General features: G+C 40.8%; 1 protein-coding gene across 4 annotated transcripts in view; it reads left to right on the forward strand.

Moving 5' to 3' along the window:
• The window catches only part of LOC135542075 (ataxin-7-like), a 51,161-nt gene that overhangs the window by 1,189 nt on the left and 22,709 nt on the right, over positions 1 to 27,263 (forward strand). For all 4 annotated transcript variants that reach the window (XM_064968714.1, XM_064968712.1, XM_064968715.1 and 1 more), the window contains 3 exons: positions 14,007 to 14,106; positions 17,705 to 17,920; positions 18,095 to 18,163. In XM_064968714.1, coding sequence (XP_064824786.1) covers positions 17,713 to 17,920; positions 18,095 to 18,163 — 277 coding nt within the window. In that variant the 5' untranslated portion in view covers positions 14,007 to 14,106; positions 17,705 to 17,712. The remainder of the gene's footprint in view (positions 1 to 14,006; positions 14,107 to 17,704; positions 17,921 to 18,094; positions 18,164 to 27,263) is intronic.

Below are 27,263 nucleotides of genomic sequence, written 5' to 3' on the forward strand. Positions count from 1 at the left end.
ATTATTTTGACACAAACATGTAATTTACTCAAATAATACATTTGACCTACTAGATAGCTAATGTTCTTGATTAGTAATTGTTTTAGTCAAGTTAACAAGTGGTTTCGCTCCATGTCACCCACCATCTCAGATTGTTCTGAAATCGTTTCTGTAGTTAGAAACAGATAAGATTAGCATCCCTGCAATGTTATTTTGTTGATATATATATATAAAAAAGTAATCCCTTTTTGTCCCTAATTTCGCTTAACCCTGAAGCCAGCCGCACAAATGTGTTGGAAGAAACACCATACAACTAGTGACCTTGTCAGCGTGCATGCGCCCAGCCTGCCACAGGAGTCACTAGAGTACAATGGGACAAAGACATCCCGGCTGGCCAAACCCTCCCGTAACCCGGACGACTCTTGGTCAATTGTGCGGTGCCCCATGGGTCTTCCGGTTGCAGCTGGCTGCAACAGAGCCTGGACCCAAACCAGGATCTCTAGTGGCACAGCTAGCACTGTGATGCAGTGCCTTAGACCACTGTGGCACTCGGGAGGCCCTTGAAGTATTATTTGATATCTGAGAAATTAAGCTAATTGATTGCACCCAAATTGGCAATTTTATAGCATGAATATAATATTGAATAAATATAGTACCTATCATCCTATTTGGGCAAAACTTTTTTCTATCAATGAGTAAGACATGAGGAATCCAAAGAAATGATCAAAAGCCACTCATGGACTCTGCCACACCCCACCCCAACCCCACACCACACCAATCCCACACCAACCCCACTACTTGTCAGTTGGCTGACAAGTAGTGTAGAGTTGCGGCTCGGAGTATTGTTTCTTCATTCTATGTAATGTACTCTATGTGAATATGAATATGTTTTTTTCCCCCTGTTCAGAGAAATTAGTCATTGAAGTTGTTAGGCTTATGTCCCATCCTACCTCCTGATATTACCAGGTTCTAACCATGAGATTATGCTGTTCCTGCTTTTAGGTTATTTTATTTTAAGAATCCGCCCCCTCAATGTTAAAGGGATAGTTGACCCCAATTACAAAATTACATATTTGTTTACGTACTCTGTATGCATTCTATGGACAAGGTATGACATCAACCCATGCTTTGGATTTGTTTACCTGGCCACTGTTTCAAATGCTAACATTTTAGCTTATGTGGCCTAAATCTAATGCAAGTCAATGGTACCTATATTAGCATTTTCAGGCATCATATCCATCTATAAGTAATATAATGGAGTTCCACATAATTGTTTTTGATACTGTAGGATGATTTGGATATGAATGCAGATATGATCTGCATTACTGTGCAGCCGTATTCATCGACCTGGCCAAGGCTTTCGACTCTGTCAATCACCACATTCTTATTGGCAGACTAAACAGCCTTGGTTTCTCAAATGACTGCCTCGCCTGGTTCACCATCTACTTCTCAGACAGAGTTCAGTGTGTCAAATCGGAGGGCCTGTTGTCCGGACCTCTGGCAGTGTCTATGGGGGTGCCACAGGGTTCAATTCTCATGCCGACTCTTTTCTCTGTATACATCAACGGTGTCGCTCTTGCCGCTGGTGATTCTCTGATCCACCTCTACGCAGACGACACCATTCTGTATACTTCTGGCCCTTCTTTGGACACTGTGTTAACTAACCTCCAGACGAGCTTCAATGCTATACAAATCTCCTTCTGTTGCCTCCAACTGCTCTTAAATGCAAGTAAAACTAAATACATGCTCTTCAACCCATTGCTGCCCGCCCATCCAGCATCACTACTCTGGACGGTTCTGACTTAGAATATGTGGACAACTACAAATACCTAGGTGTCTGGTTAGACTGTAAACTCTCCTTCCAGACTCATATTAAGCATCTCCAATCAGCCAAAATTAAATCTAGAATTGGCTTCCTATTTCGCAATCGAGCATCCTTCACTCATTCTGCCAAACATACCCTGTTAAAACTGACCATCCTACTGATCCTCGGCTTCGATGATGTCATTTACAAAATAGCCTCCAACACTCTACTCAACAAATTGGATGCAGTCTATCACAGTGCCATCCGTTTTGTCACCAAAACCCCATATATTACCCACCATTGTGACCTGTATGCTCTCGTTGGCTGGCCCTTGCTTCATACTCGTTGCCAAACCCACTGGCTCCATGTCATCTACAAGTCTCTGCTAGGTAAAGCCCCGCCTTATCTCAGCTCACTGGTCACCATAGTAGCACCCACCGGTAGCACGCACTCCAGTAAGTGTATCTCACTAGTCATCCCCAAAGCCAATTCCTCCTTTGACCACCTTTCCTTCCAGTTCTCTGCTGCCAATGACTGGAACGAACTGCAAAAATCACTGAAGCTGGAGACTCATCTCTCACTAGCGTGAAGCACCTGCTGTCAGAGCAGCTCACAGATCACTGCACCTGTACATAGCCATCTGTAAATAGCCCATCCAACTACCTCATCCCCATACTGTATTTATTTATCTTGCTCCTTTGCACCCCAATATCTCTACTTGCACATTCATCTTCTGCACATCAATCACTCCAGTGTTTAATTGGTGTATTGTAATTACTTCGCCACCATGGCCTATTTATTGCCTTCCTCCCTTATCTTACCTCATTTGCACACACTGTATATAGACTTATTTTTCTACTGTATTATTGACTGTATGTTTGTTTATTCCTTGTGTAACTCTGTGTTGTTGTATGTGTCGAACTACTTTGCTTTATTCTTGGCCAGGTTGCAGTTGTAAATGAGAAATTGTTCTAAACTAGCTTACTTGGTTAAATAAAGGTAAAAAAAAAAAATGAAGTGTGAAAATACTAAAATAGGTACCATTGACTTGCATTAGATTTCTGCCACAAATGCTAAGAAGTTAGAATTTGACACAGTTGCCAACGAACCCAAAGCATGGGTTGCTGTCATAACTTGTCCATAGGCTGCTTACAGGGTAAAAATAGCCCTTTAACATTTGAAGTGGGTATTTCTTAAAACCTTTTTCACCTAATAGAGGGAAGCAGCACCATCTAGTGGTTAGGACATGGTAACATCAGGAGGTAGGATGGGACATAAACCTAACAACTTAAATGACTAAGGGGAAAAAACATCACCAAATTCACTGAGAATACATAGAATGAATAAACAGTACTCTGAGCCGCAACTACATACTCGTTGTGGGTGTGGGAGTCCCTGGGTGGCTTTTGACATTTCTTTGGATTCCTCATGTCTAACTCATTGTTTTGAAAGAGGTTTGATCCAAATAGGCTATTTATTGAATATGACATGCATCATATGAATTAAAATCGCCAATTTGGGTTAAATCTATTAGACTAATTTCTTAGAGATCAAATTATATTTGAATTGAAATAATATCAAATGAATGGTAATCTTATGTTTCTCATAACCAAAATTATTACAGAACAATCTGAGATGGTGTGTGTCAAATCCTCTTTCTTGTGCCTTTAGAGGTGGAACGACCCAAGTGACTCTCACTATTCATTTGCGTGTAGACTTAATGCAGCTAATGCTAGCTAACCAGTAAATAAACACACTAACCTAGGCATTTTCTGGCTCTCTGGATTTCAAAGTCATTAGGCCTACTTGCTAGTTGTACAATTTGGAAAATGTGGCTTTTGAATGAACTAGGCTTAACTCCTCTAATAATAATATATGCCATTTAGCGGATGCTATTATCAAGAGTCTTAGTTATGCGTTCATACATTCTACATGTGGGTGGCATGGGAATTGATCACACAACCCTGGTGGTGCAAGCGCCATACTCTACCAACTGAGCCATACAAAACCACGAGATAAGGTCTCTCCTATTATTGCTAATGGAGCCTACACTATGTTCCTTACTATCTAGGGCTTAGCAATACGCCCTAAAAATCGTAACTCTATTTTTATTTTTTTTTATAACTTTTCTTTATGGACGTATGGACAATTCATGATGTATATCTTTAAATAAAAAATAAAAAAATATGTTTGGTTTCTCGAAATAAGCTTTGTTGCATGATTAAAGGTCAATACACTGCATCTAAAATTATACCTATACTAAATATAAGCCTCCCACATCCATAAAATTCACTAACCTGCTTTCTTCCAATAATCACTGATCTGTCAAATATTTTTTTTTTGTAACAAATTTAACCAGAACCATGCATAATGCACATCCACTAGTAATGACCAACTTCTTGTAGCAGGTATTATAGAAAAAATGTACACAGCTCTCATAACCAATATCTCATGCACAAGCCCACGTGCTAGTGAGTAACCAGTTAATCTTTATATTTAATGTCTAGCCAACTTGGATCTATTTGCTTGCTAACAAGGTGGAACGGTTGAACTGTTATGAATACACCCTCCTGTCTGTCTTCAACTGTTTCAACAACAGCCTATTCACTTTGTTTATATATTGAAGTCAAGTGGCCTACCTGGTTAAGAAGATGCATATTTGTCAGAATGAGAACAAGTTTCCAAAGTTATGCTCATTGCACATTTATAAAACACAGATGAGACCGCTAATGCATGACAGTCTGTGGCTAAAATGCTGCGCGGTACAGGTAGCAGCGACAGAAACTGAGCATTCATTTTACACAATCATGTTAATTGATAAGCTTGTTTTTTGTAGGGTCTTCTCTGTTCTACTTTTTGGGAGTTGAGACATAAAAAAGATAACTTCTCCTCTATTACAGTAATGTCTCAATGTGTTTTCTGTGTCCATATGACCTATTCTGTTGGACCAAACCCTCAAATGCAAATAGCGAGTTTAAACCGCTTGCTGTCAGAGAGGAAGAAGTTCTCTTTCGTTGTTGTGATTGGCAGGGGGAGGAGCTTGTGTGTGTGTGTGTGTGTGTGTGTGTGTGTGTGTGTGTGACTGAGAAAGTGTACAGAAGGAGCAAAAGAGACGATACCAAAAAGAGAGAATGCTCATTAAAAAAATTAAGAGAAACTATATTCTTGTGATACAAGCATTTGGAACATAAAATATACATTTGGTTTAATAAAATGAAATTGATATATCGCCCAGCCCTTCTACTGCGCTTAGCCTAGTAGACCTAGGCTAGTTGAAGTTATGTAGCCTAGGTCTATATTGTGTTTTGTGATTTAAGGACGTGTACAGGCCTCACTAGTATGTGCAGCTGAACGAAAATGGAAGAAAACAACATTCTTCCACTCCATCATCTCTACCTTCTCTTCCTCTGTATCTGCTGCTAAAGCCACTTTCTATCACTTCTGCCTCTAACCCTAGGAAACTCTTTTCCAACTTCTCCTCCTTCCCGTCCCTCCTCCCTCTCTGCGGACGACTTTGTCAGACACTTTGAAAAGAAGGTTGACGACATTCGCTTCTCATTGACTCCCATTGAGTCCACTGGTCCCACTCACAAAGAACTCCCCAACACATTGATCTTTTTCTCTCCTCCCTTTTCCAGATCATCTCTGGAGACCTCCCATGGTCCTTTGTCGCTGAATTGGTAGAGCATGGCGCTTGTAACACTAGGTAGTGGTTTTGATTCCCGGGACAACCCATACGTAAAATGTATGCACGCACGACTTTAAGCCACTTTGAATAAAAGTGTCTGCTAAATAGCATTTATTATTATAATTTATATTATTCCTCACTTCAACAACTCATCCCTGACCACTGACTGCATGCCCTCTGATTTGAAGATGGTCAAAGTCGCTCCCCTCCTCAAGAAACCAACACTCGACCCCTCTGACATCAAACTACAGACCGGTATCCCTTCTTTCTTTTCTTTCCAAAACACTTGAGTGTGCTGTCTATAACTACCACTCCCGATCTTCTTGATGCTAACCAGTCAGGCTTCAAGACGGCTCACTCAACGGAGACCGCTCTCCTCTGTGTCATGGAGGCACTATACTCTGACATGGCTGACTCTCTGTTCTCATCCTCCTAGATCTATCTGCTGCCTTCGACACCATGAACCATCAGATCCTCCTCTCCACCTTCTCAGAGCTGGGCGTCTCATATTGGCAGGTCACACCTACCAGGTGACATGGAGAGGATTTATGTCTGCACCAGGTCCTCTCACACCAGGGCTCGGTTTTAGGTCCTTTCCTCTTTTCTCTATCCACCAAGTCACTCGGCTCCTTCATATCCTCACAAATGATATCTCTCCGATCACTGCTATGCAGATGACACTCAACTTATTTTCTCCTTACGCCCTTCTGACACCCAGGTGGCAACACAAATCTCTACGTGCCTGTCAGACATCTCAGTTTGGATGTCGGCCCATCACCTCAAGCTCAACCTCAACAAGACGGAGCTGCTCTTCCTCCAGGGGAAGGTCTTCCCGCTCCAAGACCTCTCCATCACAGTTGACAACTCCACGGTGTCCCCCTCCCAGAGCACCAAGAACCTTGGCGTGACCCTAGAAAACACCTGATCGTTCTCTGCAAACATCAAAGTAGTGACTCGCTCATGTAGGGCCATGTTACAACATCCATAGAGTATGAACTTTCCTCACACAGGAAGCATTGTAGGTCCTTATCCAGACACTTGTCATCTACCGTCTGGACTACTGCAACTCTTTGTTGGCTGGGCTCCCCGCTTGTGCCATCAAATCGTTGCAACTTATCCAGAATGCCGCAGCATGCCTGGTATTCAACATTCCCAAGTTGTCCCATCTCACCCCACTCCTCCGCCCATTCCACTGGCTTCCAGTCAAAGCACGGATCTACTTCAAGACCTGGTGCTTGCCTACGGAGCAGCAAGGTGAACTGCCCCTCCCTACATTCAGCTCAAACCCTACACCCCAACCTGAGCACTCCGTTCTGCCACCTCAGGTCTCTTGGCCCCCCACCCCTAGCTATAGTGGAAATGAATCCAGATTATTGTCACTGTAACAAACAGTGCTCTAAATCTCATCGTGTTTTAGGGCAATCCCCAATAACAACACAAAACTTGGTTGACTGAAAGTCATCTGTTCTTTTGACCAATCAATTGGTAGAACATTTTAAACATGTATTTTTCCATATATAGACACACCCTATGTGTTTTCATAAAATCAAGTATATGCATTGAGCTTACGGTTTGATGAAATAAGACTAATGCCTCGAGGGCATTAGAAGAGAAAAAAATCTAGCCTGACCCAACTATTCTCCTCGCTTTTGTTCGACATCACAATTATGGTTTTCAAATGCACATTTTCGTGAAACTATTTCATTTATAATTAAGTCTTCATATCTCAAAATAATTGTCATGTGGTTATTCAAAATTCTATCCAAATGAAAATGAGAAACCTTAAAAGTAACTTCTATTGCAGACTATGTCAAAGTAGTCTACATAAAGCCAACAAATAAAAACAACAACATTGCAACCTGCATAACCTGATAAAACAAATATCCTATAAATCACATTGGCTAAACATGGGCTGTTTGCAAAAAACTTTAAACATTGTATCAACTATTAACTTTGGGTCCAGCCCAAATCTTGTCTATTTGCACAAGGGATAAGAAGCAGTGCTTGACTTGGGCAAGAGCTCACCGGAGCTGAGTACTGGCACCTCAAATGTTCTACTGCTTGAGCTCCTGTTCCTCTTATAGCCTATTAGCTCCAAAATATTGTGGAGTTCCTGCAGCTGATATAAACAGTATCAGCACCCAAAATAAGTACCGGAAAATATTTTAGTCCAAGTCAAGCACTGATAAGAAGTAATCGGGTAGGCCTCTCTTATGACATTTCCACTGGATCAGAGCATGATCCCTTTCACGCTGAGTGGTTATCGAAAGGGAGAGAACTGGGAAGATTTTTCAAATCATTCTCAATGGATGTAAAAAACAGACTTTGTTTACTCGCAGTTTGAGGTGAAGAAAACATTCCTCTGAGGAGCTCCCCAGATCATTGGTGATGTTGTGTTAAGCCAATCAAAAATACTATCAGATCCCCAAATGGGTACATTTATATGTCTACATTTACGTGCAGGCCAGGTAGCCTATAATCAAATAAATGTTGATTTGTCACATGAGCCGGATAGCCATTATTGTGACATGCTTACTTACAAGCCCTTAACCAAAAATGCAGTTAAGAAAATATTTACTAAATAAACTAAAGTAAACAATTCAATTAAAAGTAATAAAATGACAATAATGAGACTATATACTTCTATAGGTCTACTTCTATGCATGTGAGTCTTAACATTTGACAGGAGTGCTCCAAACAAAAGATGACTAAATTGACAAAATCCCAAATGGAATAAAATAAACTAAAAATTGTTTCTCACAAGTGTAGCATAGTTTGTGCACTCTGCAAACAATGTGTCCACTCTGACAATGATAAGGGGATGACGAATAATAATATTGAAGGCATGAACATACATGACTAACCAAAGTAAAACATTTTAGATAAGACATTTATAGGAATTAATGGTAAATGTACTACTGGTGAAATATGTAATGGGGAATTGATATACACTAACAAACAATTTACACAATGAAGTTATGAGACAATGAATGTGCATAAATTGGTGGGAGAGAGAGCATACTGAATAGAGAAGTGTATTGGCCATGCAGCATTTACGGTGATTCGGCCTCAGCAGAAGTCAGGGAGTTCATACTTCTTGTGCTTCGTGGAGCAGAGCTGTTGTCAAGGAAGTGAATTTGTGTTTTCTACAGGATGTACCGCCCCCACCTATAGTCAACCAATCATATCAATATAGAGTTATACAGAGCCCTGCGCAATGTTACAACATTTGGGAGGTGCATGGCGATGTGGTACAGAGTTTGATTTGGCCGCTGGCCTCTCACTCTCCATATGGCGCCTCTAAGATATATATACAGTTGAAGTCGGAAGTTTACATACACCTTAGCCAAATACATTTAAATTGCCTTTAAATTGTTTAACTTGGGTCAAACGTTTCGGGTAGCTTTCCACAAGCTTCCCACAATAAGTTGGGTGAATTTTGGGTCAGGTTTGTAGGCCTTCTTGCTCGCAAGTGCTTTTTCAGTTCTGCCCACAATACCTTGACTTTGTTGTCCTTAAGCCATTTTGCCACAACTTTGGAAATATGCTTGGGGTCATTGTCCATTTGGAAGACCCATTTGCGACCAAGCTTTAACTTGATGTCTTGAGATGTTGCTTCAATATATCCGCATAATTTTCCATCCTTATGATGCCATTTATTTTGTGAAGTGCACCAGGCCCTCCTGCAGCAAAGCACCCCCACAACATGATGCTGCCACCCCAGTGCTTCACGGTTGGGATGGTGTTCTTTGGCTTGCAAGCATCCCCCTTTGGCCATAATGACGATGGTCATTATGGCCAAACAATTCTATTTTGGTTTCATCAGACCAGAGGACATTTCTCCAAAAAGTATGATCTTTGTCCCCATGTGCAGTTGCAAACCGTAGTCTGTTTTTTTTATGGCGGTTTTGGAGCAGTGGCTTCTTCCTTGCTGAGTGACCTTTCAGGTTATGTCGATATAGGACTCGTTTTTACTGTGGATATAGATACTTTTGTACCTGTTTTCTCCATCTTCATAGGGTCCTTTGCTGTTGTTCTAGTTTTGATTTGCACTTTTCACACCAAAGTACTTTCATCTCTAGGAGACAGAACACGTCTTCTTCCTGAGAAGTATGACAGCTGCGTGGTCCCATGGTGTTTATACTTGCATACTATTGTTTGTACAGATGAACGTGGTACCTTCAGGTGTTTGGAAATTGCTCCCGAGGATGAACCAGACTTGTGGAGGTCTACAATTTACTTTCTGAGGTCTTGGCTGAGTTCTTTTGATTTTCCCATGATGTCAAGCAAAGCCGTACTGAGTTTGAAGGTAGGCCTTGAAATACATCCACAGGTACACCGCCAATTGACTCAAATGATGTCAATTAGCCTATCAGACGCTTCTAAAGCCATGACATAATTTTCTGGCATTATCCAAGCTGTTTAAAGGCACAGTCAACTTAGTGTATGTACACTTCTGACCCACTGGAATTGTGATACAGTGAATTATAAGTGAAATAATCTGTCTATTAACAATTGTTGGGAAAATTACTCGTGTCATGCACAAAGTAGATGTCCTAACTGACTGGCCAAAACTATAGTTTGTTAACAATACATTTCTGGAGTGGTTAAAAACTCATTAAAACTTGTTTTTCAACCACTCCACAAATTTCTTGGTAACAAACTATAGTTTTGGCAAGTCGGCTAGGACATCTACTTTGTGCATGACACAAGTAATTTTTCCAACAATTGTTAATAGACAGATTATTTCACTTATAATTCACTGTATCACAATTCCAGTGGGTCAGAAAAAATTCCATAGAAGGTTTGTGGGCAGAACTGAAAGATTGTGAGCAAGGGGGCCTACAAACCTAACTCAGTTACACCAGCTCTGTCAGGAGGAATGGGCCAAAATTCACCCAATTTATTGTGGAAGGCTACCTGAAACTTTTGACCCAAGTTAAACAATTTAAAGGCAATGCTACCAAATACTAATTAAGTGTCTGTAAACTTCTGAACAAATGGGAATGTGATGAAAGTAATAAAAGCTGAAATAAATACTTCTCTACTATTTTTCTGATATTTCACATTCTTAAAATAAAGTGGTGATCCTAATTAACCTAAAACAGGGACTTTTTACTAGGATTGCAGGTCAGGAATTGTGAAAACTGAGTTTAAATGTATTTGGCTAAGGTGTATGTAAACTTCCGACTTCAACTGTATATATCTTAGAGGCACCATATGGAGAGTGTGAGAGGCCAGAGGCCAAATCAAACTCTGTACCACATCGCCGTGCACCTCCCAAATGTTGTAACATTGCGCACGGCTCTGTATAACTCTGCATTGATATGATTGGTTGACTATAGGTGGGGGCGGTACATCCTGTAGAAAACACAAACTCACTCCTTTGACAACAGCTCTGCTCCACGAAGCACAAGAAGTATGAATGCCCTGATACTGCTGAGGCCGTATCACCGCAAATGCTGCATGGCCAATACACTTCTCTCTTCAGAATGCGCTCGCTCTCTTCAAATAAAGTGGTGATCCTAACTGACCTAAGACCTAATTTGTACTACAATTACATGTCAGGAATTATGAAAAACTGAGTTTAAATGTAATTAGCTATGGTGTATGTGAAATTCTGACTTCAACTGTATATTAGTACCAGTCAAAAATTTGGACACCTACTCATTCAAGGGTTTTCCTTTTATTTGTACTATTTTCTATGTTGAAGAATATTAGTGGAGACATCAAAACTATGAAATAACAATAATGGAATCATGTAGTAACCAAAAAAGTGTAAACACATCGAAATGTATTTTATATTTGAGATTCTTCAAAGTAGCCACCCTTTGCCTTGATGACAGCTTTGCACACTCTTGGCATTCTCTCAACCAGCTTCACCTGGAATACTTTTCCAACAGTCTTGAAGGAGTTCCCAAATATGCTGAGCAAGGGTGATTGTGGAGGCCAGGTCATCTGATGCAGCACTCCATCACTCTCATTCTTGGTCAAATAGCACTTACACAGCCTGGAGGTGTGTGTTGGGTCATTGTCCTGTTGAAAAACAAATGATAGTCCCACTAAGCGCAAACAAGCTGGGATGGCGTATCGCTGCAGAATGCTGTGGTAGCCATGCTGATTAAGTGTGCCTTGAATTCTAAATAAATCAGACAGTATCACTAGCAAAGCACCCCACACCACACCACCACATCTATGCTTCACTGTGGGAACCACATATGCAGAGATCATCCGTTCACCTCCTCTGAGTCTCACAAAGACACGGTTGTTGGCTCCAAAAATCTCAAATTTGGAATCATCAGACCAAAGGACAGATTTCCACCGGTCAAATATCTGATTGTTTCTTTTTGCCTTTTTTGAGTTGTTCTTGCCATAATATGGAATTGGTCTTTGTTTAACACTTGCTTACTACATGATTCCATATGTGTGTTATTTCATAGTTCATAGTGTATAAATATATATATATACACACACCGCCGTTCAAAAGTTTGGGGTCACTTAGAAATGTCCTTGTTTTTGAAAGAAAAGCACATTCAAATTGATCTTAAATACAGTGTAAACATTGTTAATGTTGTAAATGACTATTGTAGCTGGAAACGGCAGATTAAATCAAATTGAATATCTACATAGGCGTACACTTGCCCATTTATCAGCAACCATCACGCCTGTGTTCCAATGGCACGTTGTGTTAGCTAGTCCAAGTTGATCATTTTAATAGGCTAATTGATCATTAGAAAACCCTTTTGCAGTTATGTTAGCACAGCTGAAAAGTGTTGTCCTGTTTTAAAGAAGCAATAAAACTTTAGCCTCGTTGATTATTTTGAGCATCGGCATTTGTGGGTTCGATTACAGGCTCAAAATAGCAAGAAACAAAGAACTTTCTTAGTACCCGCAAAACACCAGTCTCAACATCAACAGTGAAGAGGTGACTCTGGGATGCTGGCCTTCTATGCATAGTTGCAAAGAAAAAGCAATATCTCAGACTGGCCAATAAAAAGAAAAGATAAAGATGGGCAAAATAATGTTCTCTACCTCGAAGGCCAGCATCCCGGAGTCGCCTCTTCACTGTTGATGTTGAGACTGGTGTTTTGTGGGTACTATTTAATGAAGCTGCCAGTTGAGGATTTGTGAGACGTCTGTTTCTCAAACTAGACACTCTAATGTACTTGTCCTCTTGCTCAGTTGTGTTCCGGGGCCTCCCACTCCTTTTTCTATTCTGGTTAGAGACAGTTTGCGCTGTTCTGTGAAGGGAGTAGTACACTTCGTTGTCCAAGATCTTCAATTTCTTGGCAATTTCTTGCATGGAATAGCCTTCATTTCTTAGAACAAGAATAGACTGACAAGTTTCAGAAGAAAGGTCTTTGTTTCTGGCCATTTTGAGCCTGTAATCGAACCTGCAGATACTGATGCTCCAGGTACTCAACTAGTCTAAAGTTTTCAGCTGTGCTAACATTATTGCAAAACAGTTTTCTAATGATCAATTAGCTTTTTTAAATGATAAACTTCAATTAGCTAACACAACGTGCCATCGGAACACAGGAGTGATGGTTGCTGATAATGGGCAACTGTAGGCCTATGTAGATATTCCATTAAAAAATGTGCCGTTTCCAGCTATAATAGTAATTTACAACATTAACAATGTCTACACTGTATATATGATCAATTTGATGTTATTTTAATGTACAAAAAATTGCTTTTCTTTAAAAAAACAAGGACATTTCTAAGTGAACGGTAGTGTAGTCAAGCAGTAGCAATATATACACAATCTCGGCGACCAACAGCCTAACGACCAAACAATTGACTAGTCATCTAATTGGGGTCAGCCCTAAAGGGTTTCACATTCACCACCAACACCTATTTTATGTCTTATCTTTGTAATAGTGTTTTCATTATTCACATTGTGTTGAATTGATGAGTAGCCTACAATGGTAAACATTTTTTTTTTATTGAAGTTTGTTCTGGGCCATACTGATGTTTTAAAATGCTTTTGTGTAAAAAAAAAAAACTAAAATGGTAGGCCTAATTGTTATTACTGTCCTGTATTTAATTTTTCAAATACTTTTATTGATGTCTCATTAGGCTAATGTGTGGTACATTAATAGCCTACACTTTGCGACAGTTGTTCTAGTGGAAAGAATTGGTTTCCTGTGTCCAGTTAAGTTTGATGGCTCAAGACCCCCAACCCCCTTCAAAAAATATTTTAATGGGGAAATTATTTTAGTGTTGTTTTTATCCTAATCTTTGAAAGGGATTATTGCGCTGCAAACTGCAGGGCTCTGGAGTGGTTAACCAGGGATAGTGCTTATTGGATTGGATTACTCTGCTGCGGCGAGGAGCTCCATAAGTAGCTCATGTGCTAGCTTGAAAGCTGCCGAGCACAGAGCCACAGCCAGATCCACCAAGAGCATTGGAGGCGGCGTTATCTTCCAGACAGACAACACTGTAATTCCTTAAACAGTGATTACGGCATCAAGACAAGGAAAACAATGAACCTAATACTAACGTTTCCCACCCGTCTCTTTCTCTCTCAACCAGATTCCTTCCACAACTTGTGTGGAGCGACCAGAGATCACCCAAACCGATGAGGTTTTACTGATCCAGTTAAGATTGTGTTCCCTTTTCCACATTTGACAAGGTAAGTGTTCAGTAAGCACAATACCCTGTATTTCTACTCAAATTCTACACATTAATCTTGAGACTCACTCCACAGTCCTGCAACATAGCTACAATCAGACTCTACTCTCAGGTCTGCAGTTTTTCAGCGGCCATTTCATTACAAAATCTCAGTAAGATATTGATACTACACTAGTAAATGTAACAAGTGGTATGACGACCAAGCTTGGACATGATTAACTTAGGCTGAGACCTGAAGAGCCAATACCTTAACTTATTAGACTGATGCGGTCTTCTGCTGCACCATAAACCTGGGTTCGAACCCAGTGGGTCATGTAGGTTCCATGAACCAGATGAGTCTCTGTCAGAAGGTCAAAGCGGGATGGAGTGTCACAAAGTTATCCTTGACACCTGAAGAACTACTTTGGCCCCCGTTGTGTCAATGCCTTCTGATGCACGGAAGACCCGTTTGTGCCATAAGCTGTAGCTCCAAATTCATGGTATAACAACTGCATAGACCAACATGAAAGTATAATACACTGCTCAAAAAAATAAAGGGAACACTTAAACAACACAATGTAACTCCAAGTCAATCACACTTCTGTGAAATCAAACTGTCCAATTAGGAAGCAACACTGATTGACAATAAATTTCACATGCTGTTGTGCAAATGGAATAGACAACAGCTGGAAATTATAGGCAATTTGCAAGACACCCCTAATAAAGGAGTGGTTCTGCAGGTGATAACCACAGACCACTTCTCAGTTCCTATGCTTCCTGGCTGATGTTTTGGTCACTTTTGAATGCTGGCGGTGCTTTCACTCTAGTAGTGCAGCTCATCCAGAATGGCACATCAATGCGAGCTGTGGCAAGAAGGTTTGCTGTGTCGGTCAGGGTAGTGTCCAGAGCATGGAGGCGCTACCAGAAGACAGGCCAGTACATCAGGAGATGTGGAGGAGGCCGTAGGAGGGCAACAACCCAGCAGCAGGACCGCTACCTCTGCGCAAGGAGGAGCAGGAGGAGCACTGCCAGAGCCCTGTAAAATGACCTCCAGCAGGCCACAAATGTGCATGTGTCTGCTCAAACGGTCAGAAACAGACTCCGTGAGGGTGGTATGAAGGCCCGACGTCCACAGGTGGGGGTTGTGTCTAACGCCCGACACCGTGCAGGACGTTTGGCATTTGCCAGAGAACACCAAGATTGGCAAATTCGCCACTGGCGCCCTGTGTTCTTCACAGATGAAAGCAGGTTCACACTGAGCACATGTGACAGACGTGACAGAGCCTGGAGACGCCGTGGAGAATGTTCTGCTGCCTGTAACATCCTCCAGCATGACCGGTTTGGCGGAGGGTCAGTCATGGTGTGGGGTGGCATTTCTTTGAGGGGCCGCACAGCCCTCCATGTGCTCGCCAGAGGTAGCCTGACTGCCATTAGGTACCGAGATGAGATCCTCAGACCCCTTGTGAGACCATATGCTGGTGCGGTTGGCCCTGGGTTCCTCCTAAGGCAAGACAATGCTAGACCTCATGTGGCTGGAGTGTGTCAGCAGTGATTGCAAGAGGAAGGCATTGATGCTATGGACTGGCCCGCCCGTTCCCCAGACCTGAATCCAATTGAGCACATCTGGGACATCATGTCTCGCTCCATCCACCAATGCCACGTTGCACCACAGACTGTCCAGGAGTTGGCGGATGCTTTAGTCCAGGTCTGGGAGGAGATCCCTCAGGAGACCAACCGCCACCTCATCAGGAGCATGCCCAGGTGTTGTAGGGAGGTCATACAGGCACGTGGAGGCCACACACACTACTGAGCCTCATTTTGACTTGTTTTAAGGACATTACATCAAAGTTGGATCAGCCTGTAGTGTGGTTTTCCACTTTCATTTAGAGTGTGACTCCAAATCCAGACCTCCATGGGTTGATAAATTTGATTTCCATTGATCATTTTTGTGTGATTTTGTTGTCAGCACATTCAACTATGTAAAGAAAAAAGTATTTTAATAAGAATATTTCTTTCATTCAGATCTAGGATGTGTTATTTTAGTCTTCCCTTTATTTTTTTGAGCAGTGTATAAAATATAAAAAATAGCCTAACTTAATTCTTAGTATGTCAGTCTGTCAGATGCAGACAATTTGCCAAGTAATATTTTATTATTGATTAGTATACAGACCTATATTCAATCATGTAAAAAAAAATCAAAACAAATGTAGTATTTGTAATACGCAACTGTTGAACCATATACAATCCCCCAAAACCAGTTCCATTTCAGCATCAGGCCTACACGTTTTGCTGTCTGTCATAAATTGATGCACTAATTAGTTGTAATTTGTCGGGCTAGTTTCTACCCACTTGTTGTTTTGGCCTTTTAGCCTTTTGTATTGGCAGTAGTTTTTTTTTGTAGAATTTTTGAGCATGTAATGAAAATGCATTCAGTCATTTCTGCTTACTACCAGTAAGTAAGCAAGTTGAAAACTGAAGATGGTTGTGTAGGATTTCAACACTTATTAACATGTTAGAACCTTCACTTAAAAAAAGGATACCTGTATGGTAGGCGAGGTCACGTGTACATTGTCTGTTACAGATTGATTCTGCCCATCAGTAGCAGGAGTAGTGGCCTGTGCTGAGAGGTCCAAACATGCGATAATATGTAGACATCCTGGTCACTCCATTTAAATCCGAATCCCATTTGGAAGGTGGAAGGTATATTTCCTAGGATTATTTCAATTCTATAAAGACCTCAGACATTCATATTTTTGTAATACCTAATCTACAGACACTTATATAACTGTAAACCTGAATGAAGTGTTTTAGAAAGGAAATAGTTAACGGGATAGCTTTCTTTCTGCTTGTTTGGTGTAAAATGTTATCAATTCCTAGATTATAGCGCTGATGTGACGTAAAAGGTTGTGAGAAATTTGAATCTGACTACTGTAAACTGGAAAGCAGTCGCACCTTATTAAGGAAGTAGGACATCAATGAATATATACTCACCCATCCGGCGACAAGAAACAGGTCCATGTCTTAATTGTTTTACTTTAATAAACTGTTTTATATAAATGAACTGTTCGTCATCGATGTGCATTATCGAAGGTGTGTATCCTATCTGAACATTTTTGAATAAATCGAAGCATGTTAATTTGATCAATATTAGGGCACTGTAAAAAAAAACAATTTTTTTTACTATAATTTGGTTCGTTTTCATTCATAAAATACGTTTTTCGAAGAAAAAAAACGAATTCCTATGTGAATTGTATCAATTAGGCATAGGCTATACGAAGGTGATGAATATAGTATTTATTTGATAATTGAAAACATTGTTGTCACCGCGTGTAAGTGACCTGGATTTATCACGTTTAATGCACTCTGGGAGGTGCATTTAGATGCTCCTCCTTAAAGTTTTATCTGTGATATCTGCGATTGCCCAGACTGTATGTGCCGGGGGACGGCCTCGCACACATGCACCCGTCAAAACAAGAGCGATTTCGGTGGTGTCACTCCCTCTAGCTTCTAAACACATAATCAAAGGGATTTCCGTTACCAAAACATGCGTTTGCCTGAGACAATCAATGAAGGAATCCTGAGAACACCACAACGCTGACTGCTGTTTTGTTACATTGTAGCGGAAAGAATGTCGGAAAGGGCCGATGATGACGTCAGGGGGGAGCAGCGCAGAGTGGCCAGGCAGCTGAAGCAGCAACAGCAGCAGATCCAGCGGGGAGAAGGCTCCACAGCAATGGCGACTGGTGCGGAGCGCAGATCCATGCCTAGTCCAGAAATAATGTTGGGACAGCCTTGGGGCAGCTGGGTCGATGCTGCCAAACTCCACGGCAACGACGGTGAGTGCTCGTGCGTACTGGATGTGTGTGTAGAATCGAGACATAACGATGATCGTGAGTTTTTTTGCTGATTGCGTGCAGTTTTTGGAATACGAAGAAACGCTACTGTTAACAACAGCAGAAGCAAGCAAGTGTAACTATTTATCTTCGTGTGTATCCGATTGCCTCTTTTAGGTGCCGAATCAGAGGAAAGTTTGAAAGAGTTCGGGAGAAATCGAGAAGCCATGCGACTGTGCAGAGATGGTGAGTGTTCTCGCTTTTGTCAAAGCCAAGGTGTGTTTTGGTTTTGTTGGGTTGCACCGGCTGAAATCTGGTTGTTCTGTTGAACAAGTCCACCACACTGAGTGGTGACAACACAAGTCTGATCAATCAGTGATATAAACCAGGAATCTATAGCCACGAGTTGACACCTTGAAGAGGGGGCCCGTCTATCTTCTGACCCTATAAGTAGGTAACCACAGCAGGTAACAACCAGCGCGTATTCAGTGGGGTCCTTAAAGATACATGTCATGTGATAAAGCTGAAATTTATGTTTATCTTACACAACAGAGAATTAATTGTCTGTTTTACACTTTCTGTTTGACTGTTCAGTATCATTGTGCCCACCTGAAAAAGCCTGTGTGTGTGAAGTTAGGGGATGGGCACAGTCAGTGTGATGATGGCACTTTCACAGCTAAAATGGGTGCAACGAGGTTGTCATTGAAGCTAGACTCTTAATTGAAACAATAAGAAAGCGTACCCCCGCCTATGTTTTGGTAAAACGTTTAGGGAAGGGCCTGGAGAAATAACTGTTCACAAATTCATAGAGCAAGCCATATATCCAAGGACTAACCATCCATGACAATTAGTCCTATTCATGTTTTGAGACTATACAGGGTTTGTTTACATTGTAAACAAACATTGGAATAAAACAATCTTGTAAGTTATATTCTTCAAGAATCAATGCATATACATTACCAGTCAAAAGTTTGGACACAACTACTCATTCATGGTTTTTCTTTATTTGTGCTATTTTCTACATTGTAGAATAATAGTGAAGACATCAAAACTGAAATTAAACATATGGAATCATGTAGTAACCAAAAAAGTGTTACACAAATCAAATTCTATTTTATTTTGAGGTTCTTCCAAGTAGCCACCCTTTGCCTTGATGTCAGCTTTGCACACTCTTGGCATTCTCTCAACCAGCTTCATGAGGTAGTCACCTGGAATGCATTTCAATTAACAGGTGTGCCTTGTTAAAAGTTAAATAGTGGAATTCCTTTCCTTAATGCGTTTGAGCCAATCAGTTGTGTTGTCAAGGTAGGGGTGGTATACAGAAGAAAGCCCTATTTGTCAAAGACCAAGTCCATATTATTGCAAGAACAGCTCATAAAGAAAAGAGAAACAACAGGCCATCACTACTTCAAGACATGAAGGCCAGTCAATCCAGAACATTTCAAGAATATTTCATTTTTTCAAGTGCAGCTGCAAAAACCATCACGCGCTATGGTGAAACTGGAAAGGAAGACATCAACTGTTCAGAGGAGACTGCGTGAGTCAGTCCTTCATAGTCTAATTTCTGCAATGAAGCCACTACTTAAGGACACCAGTAAGAAGAAGAGACTTCCTTGGGCCAAGAAACATGAGCAAGGGATATTAGACCGGTGGAAATCTGTCCTTTTGGTCTGATGAGTCAAAATTTGAGATTTTTGGTTCCAACCAACGTGTCATTGTGAGACGCAGAGTAGGAGAACGGATGATCTTCGCATGTCTGGTTCCCACTGTGAAGCATGGGGGAGGTGTGATGGTGTGGGGTGCTTTGCTGGTGACACCGTCAGTGACTTTATTTAGTATTCAAGGCACACTTAACCAACATGGCTACCACCGCATTCTGCAGTGATACGCCATCCCATTTGGTTTTCGCTTAGTGGGACTATCATTTGTTTTTCAACAGAACAATGACCAAACACACCTCGAGGCTGTGTAAGGGCTATTTGACCAATAAGGAGAGTAAAATATATTTAGTATTGTTTAATACTTTTTTGGTTCCTATATATGAGTTGTTTCATAGTTTTGATATCTTCAATATTAGAAAATAGTAAAAAAAAAAAAAAAAAAAAAAAAAAAAAAAAAACTAGAATGAGTAGGTTTGTCAAGCTTTTCTCTGTGTGTGTGTGTGTGTGTGTGTGTGTGTGTGTGTGTGTGTGTGTGTGTGTGTGTGTGTGTGTGTGTGAATTAATGTAGCAACTAAGGATTCTAGCTTTAATGTGCCAATATGCCATTTTTTTGGGCAACCCGTCCAAATTCACACAGAACAGATTCTTAGACATTTATATCTGTATATTTATATTTCTTAAATGTAGTTTCGGTTTTGTACACTAGCTGAAACGGCAATATTTTTGGGAATATGATTAAGGAAAATATATTTCACAGCATTTTAGATGGTAAAATTATTCTCCATAGTACACCAGCTTATTTTGTCTCACAAACTGAAATTAGGCTAACTATTAAGAGTTTTGGAAACCAGGAAATTGCGGAGTGTAACTTTAAGAATAACTGCAATTCTTTTTGGAAACTGTCTAAAACCTCAGATGGCTTTCCTATGTCAGTTGAATATTTATAGTGCTACTAAACTACTACACATTCACATCTTTGTTTAGCACATTTTATATTAGCACACTCAATAAAGTACTCTATATTTACAATATTAACAACAAAGGATTGCCTTACTCTGTTTTGGCAGCTATAATCTATAATATATTTTATTACATGGATTGGTGTCAGTGATCTGATCAAGACTGCCTTGAAATGTTAATTCCCATGCTATAAAACGAGAGAAGCACACAGCTGTATGTGCAACACTGATGTAAAAAAACAACATCTAATGTAGTAAAAACCCATTGAATTATATTTTCCCACATAGCCGTCAGGAGCCATAGTTGTCCTTTTTGCACACAAAAAATCTGAAGAATATGACGTTTTTTTTAGTAATGGTGACTTGAAACTGTGCTGTAAATAGTCACCCTACGTTGAAGTTGCCGTAAGCACAAATCTAGGATCAGCATGCCCAATCCTAACCTTTAGTATGGTAACAAGATACACTGTCCTCAGGGTAAAGTCACGCTACAACTTGATTCCCAAAAAGAAGCTTGTAAAAATAAGCACTATGCATGTAAGTACATCAGGTACTGCCACACAGTCAGTCTATAGTCTTTACTCACTGTTTGGGAAGTAAGAACGGAGTTGAGGAAATAGTTTATGTTCATTACATATCTATAAGGTGATAAGCTACCCCACTTAGTCAAGAGAGCAGGGGAAATGCCTCGATCACACCGGCAGCGTCGTTGCATTTTGATACTCCAGAAGTACATTAATTTCCAATGGAACACTGTGTTTGCCTTTCAGCATTGTGTTGCAGAGGCAGTTGCAATGCGTTCTGTGTTGCATGTGTTGGATTTATAGAACGTATGCATCAAACTGTATGTGTAGACGGCTTGACCGAAATGGTAGCAGAAGGTGAATGTTGAACTTTTTGTTGCACACGTATCCAGATGACGTGATCGATGCGACACTCGCCTCCTGAAGTCCTCTGTAGCTGTTATGTGTCATAGGCCTACACTTGTGATGTCAGCAATACGTAGACATCTCATTTCAGACTTTTCCAAAAAGCTTTTTTTCCTGTTGAAAAGGAAGGGGTTACACACTGTAACCTACTTGTCAGGGCACTTATCTAACGGTGCATTTGCGTTGGCAAACAATAGGGCCAGTGTGCACACCGCAGTGACATTGCACAATGAAGAACAAATCACTTGTTTCCTACAGGTCTCACAGAAGCCACAACAGAAAGCCAGACTTGTCTGATTTACACACTTATTTCTGTGCGTAAAAGAAGCCAAAACTGTTCAGCAAAGCACCTGGATCCAGCCAATTTTGTCATGACCTTAATTTAGATCTTCACTTTTTCTCAGGAAGACCAAGAAGCATGTTGACAGAATGTGATCAGGAAAGTCACTATTGTGCAACTGCATTAGTCTAGCTACAGTAGCCGATTATTTCAGTGATTCAGGAAACGTTTTCCTTGTCATTTAGTGCTAGTTGGATCACTAAGACGAGTATGGACCAGAGCGCAGTTTGTGTAAAATGTGGAATTGAAATAAGGACAATGTTCGCTCCAACAGTTCAAAGACCATTCCATTTTAGTGAGAATGCAAATGAAATTGGTATTGTTTTTGATAGTTTTGTCAAACCATATACAGTGGGGAGAACAACTATTTGATACACTCCCGATTTTGCAGGTTTTCCCACTTACAAAGCATGTAGAGGTCTGTAATTTTTATCATAGGTACACTTCAACTGTGAGAGACGGAAAAAAAACAGAACATCACATTGTATGATTTTTAAGTAATTCATTTGCATTTTAGTGCATGACATAAGTATTTGATCACCTACCAACTAGTAAGAATTCCGGCTCTCACAGACCTGTTAATTTTTCATTAACAACCCCTCCTGTTCTCCACTCATTACCTGTATTAACTGCACCTGTTTGAACTCGTTACCTGTATAAAAGACACCTGTCCACACACTCAATCAAACAGACTCCAACCTCTCCACAATGGCCAAAACCAGAGAGCTGTGTAAGGACGTCAGGGATAAAATTGTAGACCTGCACAAGGCAGGATGGGCTACAGGACAATAGGCAAGCAGCTTGGTGAGAAGGCAACAACTGTTGGTGCAATTATTAGAAAATGGAAGAAGTTCAAGATGACGGTCAATCACCCTCGGTCTGGGGCTCGATGAAGATCTCACCTCGTGGGGCATCAATGATCATGAGGAAGGTGAGGGATCTGCCCAGAACTACACGGCAGGAACTGGTGAGTGACCTTAAGAGAGCTGGGACCACAGTCTCAAAGAAAACCATTAGTAACACACTACGCCGTCATGTATTAAAATCCTGCAGTGCACGCAAGGTCCCCCTGCTCAATTCAGCGCATGTCCAGGCCCGTCTGAAGTTTGCCAATGACCATCTGGATGATCCAGAGGAGGAATGGGAGAAGGTCATGTGGTCTGATGAGACAAATAGAGCTTTTTGGTCTAAACTCCACTCGCCGTGTTTGGAGGAAGAAGGATGAGTACAACCCCAAGAACACCATCCCAACCATGAAGCATGGAGGTGGAAACATCATTCTTTGGGGATGCTTTTCTGCAAAGGGAATAATAATAATATAAAAAATAAAAAAATGTGTATTTATTGGTAATAATGACAATTACAACAATACTGAATTAACACTTCTTTTAACTTAATATAATACATCAATAAAAATCAATTTAGCCTCAAATAAATAATGAAACATGTTCAATTTGGTTTAAATAATGCAAAAACAAAGAAGAAGAAAGTAGAAGTGCAATATGTGCCATGTAAAATAGGCTAACGTTTAGGTTCCTTGCTCAGAACATGAGAACATATGAAAGCCGTTGGTTCCTTTTAACATGAGACTTCAATATTCCAAGGTAAGAGGTTTTATGTTGCAGTTTAATATAGTATTTTTAGGACTTTCTCTCTGCCATTTGTATTTCATATACCTGTGACTATTGGATGTTCTTATAGGCACTTTAGTATTGCCAGTGTAACAGTATAGCTTCCAGAACCAGGAACACATCAATAACAGCCACCCTCGAAGCATCGTTACCCATCGCTCCACAAAATCCACAGTCCTTGCAGAGCAAGGGGAACAACTACTCCAAGTCCCTGAGCGAGTGACGTTTGAAACTATTAGCGCGCACCCCGCCAATAAGCTAGCCATTTCACATCGGTTACACCAGCCTAATCTCAGGAGTTGATAGGCTTGAAGTCATAAACAGCTCAAGGCTTGAAGCACCGTGAAGAGCTGCTGGGAAAATGCACCAAAGTGCTGTTTGAATGAATGCTTACCAGCCTGCTGCTGCCTACCACCGCTCAGACTGCTCTATCAACTATCAAATCATAGACTTAATTATAATATAAAAACACACAGAAATACGAGCCTTATGGTCATTAATATGGTCGAATCCGGAAACTATCATTTCGAAAACAAAACGTTTATTTCAGTGAAATACGGAACTGTTCTGTATTTTATCTAACAGGTGGCATCACTGTCTAAATATTGCTGTTACATTGTACAACCTTCAATTTTATGTCATAATTACGTAAAATCCTGGCAAATTAGTTCGCAACGAGCCAGGCGGCCCAAACTGTTGCATATACCCTGACTCTGCGTGCAATGAACACGAGAAGTAACACAATTTCACCTGGTTAATATTGTCTGCTAACCTGGATTTCTTTAAGCTAAATATGCAGGTTTAAAAATATATACTTCTGTGTATTGATTTTTAAGAAAGGCATTGGTGCTTATGGTTAGGTTCAGTTGTGCAACGATTGCGCTTTTGTTAAATCATCCCATTTGGCGAAGTTGGCTGTCTTTGTTAGGAAGAAATAGTCTTCACACAGTTCGCAACGAGCCAGGCGGCCCAAACTGCTGCATATACCCTGACTCTGTTGCAAGAGAAGTGACACAATTTACCTAGTTAAAATAAATTCATGTTAGCAGGCAATATTAACTAAATATGCAGGTTTAAAAATATGTACTTGTGTATTGATTTTAAGAAAGGCGTTGATGTTTATGGTTAGGTACTCGTTGATCCTGCCAGTAGCAGACTCTAGAATTGCCACAGTTATCCAAGTAACGTTTGAGCGATCAAAGGAACCATAACTGATTTATTGAGCCATTCGCAGTTTCACTGTACCGGCCTTGTGTACTTAGACTTGCATGGCTTAATCTTTGAGACAAGCATATGCTACTGGACGGTCCTTTTTCGCGAATGCGCACTGCATCGATTATGTGTAATGCAGGACACGCTAGATAAACTAGTAATATCATCAACCATGTGTAGTTATAACTAGTGATTACGACTGATTGTTTTTTATAAGATAAGTTTAATGCTAGCTAGCAACTTACCTTGGCTTCTTACTGCATTCGCGTAACAGGCAATGAGAGGCAGGTGGTTCGAGCGTTGGACTAGTTAACTGTAAGGTTGCAAGATTGAATCCCTGAGCTGACAAGGTAAAAATCTGTCGTTCTGCACCTGAACAAGGCAGTTAACCCACCGTTACTAGGCAGTCATTGAAAATAAGAATGTGTTCTTAAAACTAGTTAGGGATAGGCGGGACGCAAATGTCTCAACTGGCCAATTGCCAGGGAAAATGCAGAGCGCCAGATTCAAATAAAATACTATAAAATTCAAACTTTCATTAAATCACACATGTAAGATACTCAATTAAAGCTACACTCGTTGTGAATCCAGCCAACATGCACCATCTGCACCAGCAGTAAACAAAGCAGTTGGTATATTTCAAACCTGCAGGCGCTACACAAAACGCTGAAATAAAATATAAAACATGCATTACCTTTGACAAGCTTCTTTTGTTGGCACTCCAATATGTCCCATAAACATCACAATTTGTCCTTTTGTTCGATTAATTCCTTTCATATATATCCAAAATGTCCATTTATAAAGCGAGTTTGATCCAGAAAAAAAACAGCTTACAAAAAACGCAACGTCACTACAAAATATTTCAAACTACTTTTGTAATACAACTTTAGGTATTTTTAAACGTTAATAATCGATCAAATTGTAGAGGGGGCAATCTGTGTTCAATACAGGAAAGAAAACAAACCAGCGCCACTTTTCACGTCTTGTGCAACTCACAAACGTGTCCCCAGTTCCTAGTTGGCCTACTTCTTCATTGCACAAAGGAATAACCTCAACCAAATTCCAAAGACTGGTGACATCTAGTGGAAGCGGTAGGAACTGAAAACAGGTCCCTAAGAAATATCCCTTGGCAATAACAATCAGGGAACCGAGAGAGGCGGGGGGAAAAACAACGGAACAGTTCGTCCTCGGGGTTTTGCCTGCTACATAAGTTCTGTTATACTCACAGACATGATTCAAACAGTTTTAGAAACTTCAGTGTTTTCTATCCAGATCTATGAATAATATGCATATCTTATATTCTTGGCATGAGTAGCAGGAAGTTGAAATTGGGCACGCTATTTATCCAAAAGTGAAAATTCTGCCCCCTAGCCCCAAGAGGTTTTAACTGACTTGCCTAGTTAAATTAAGGTGTTACATTTTATTTTTTTAAATTATTGCCGATTTCAAGTTTTCATAACAATCGGAAATCAGTATTTTTGGACACCAATTTCTGATTGTTATGAAAACCTGAAATCGGCCCTTATTAATTGGCCATTCCGATTAATCGGTCGACCTCTGGTATGGTTCCTCCCGCTGATTGTGCAGAGGTGAAATGTGGCAGTGATGTCTCACTGTAAGGTGTTGGTACTGTTACACGACACCATCTACATGCCTGAAAGCCTCAGTCCACTGTTCGTTAGGCAGAGGTTTCCGGAACTGTTAGAAATTACCTGAACAGATGAAGTGAAATATCACTCTTCTTTGAAAATGAATGGAAATATTTGCTAATGTTAGTAGAGTGAGATGTTCTGCACTTTGTTTGTCCCTACTTGTTTGTGTGACCTGCAGGATTCAATGGGATGATATTCGTGCAATAAGCTGCAGTCTTTAGGAAAACAGTGGAGTGCTGATCGTGTCCTAAAAACATCCAATAGACTAGAATACGACTTTATTAGAATAGAATACAACTTTATGTCAATTGGTTACAACAGAAATTTGTCTTCTGCCTTTCACAACAACCCGAGGTACACACACACACACGTTGAGAAGCACAGGGTCAGCAGCAGTGTAGCGTCCCTGGATGTAGATCAGTTGTGGGGGCTAAGTGTCTTGCTCAAGGGAACAACGGCAGGAGATGATACATGGGATCAGAGACCAGCAGGCTTCCAATTGCCAGTTCAGTTCCATTTTTCTGTTGCCCAGCAACCTTGCGGCTGCTGGTCCTCTCTAACCTCTAGGCTACTGCCACTGTCTTCCTTTCCTCAGTCTCTCTACCTCATGACCATGGATAGGTGCACGCACTGGATAGGTTTTTCACCATGATGGCCTCCCTGATCACAGCCTCGCCTATTGATTACAGTTCAGTGGTCTTAAAAGAAAAGAGATGAGCACAGGACAGCTGATTCTAGGGTGTGACCTTAGTTGGACTGCAGGCCGACTGGCTCCACACACACCTTCATTTCCAACCCCCGAGCTCCTCTCTGTGTTTTCCATTGGGTCCACAATCTCCTACATGTTCTGGAGTGTCCTCTTCTCTTTGTCTCCTAGCACATTGTCATTCAGACCAAGCCTTGTGGAATGGGGATATTATGGCTTACCCTGTGGATGACTACAGCTCTACCATGACCCACAT

Source organism: Oncorhynchus masou, chromosome 6 (genome assembly GCF_036934945.1).
Source record: "Oncorhynchus masou masou isolate Uvic2021 chromosome 6, UVic_Omas_1.1, whole genome shotgun sequence".
Lineage (NCBI taxonomy): Eukaryota > Metazoa > Chordata > Actinopteri > Salmoniformes > Salmonidae > Oncorhynchus > Oncorhynchus masou.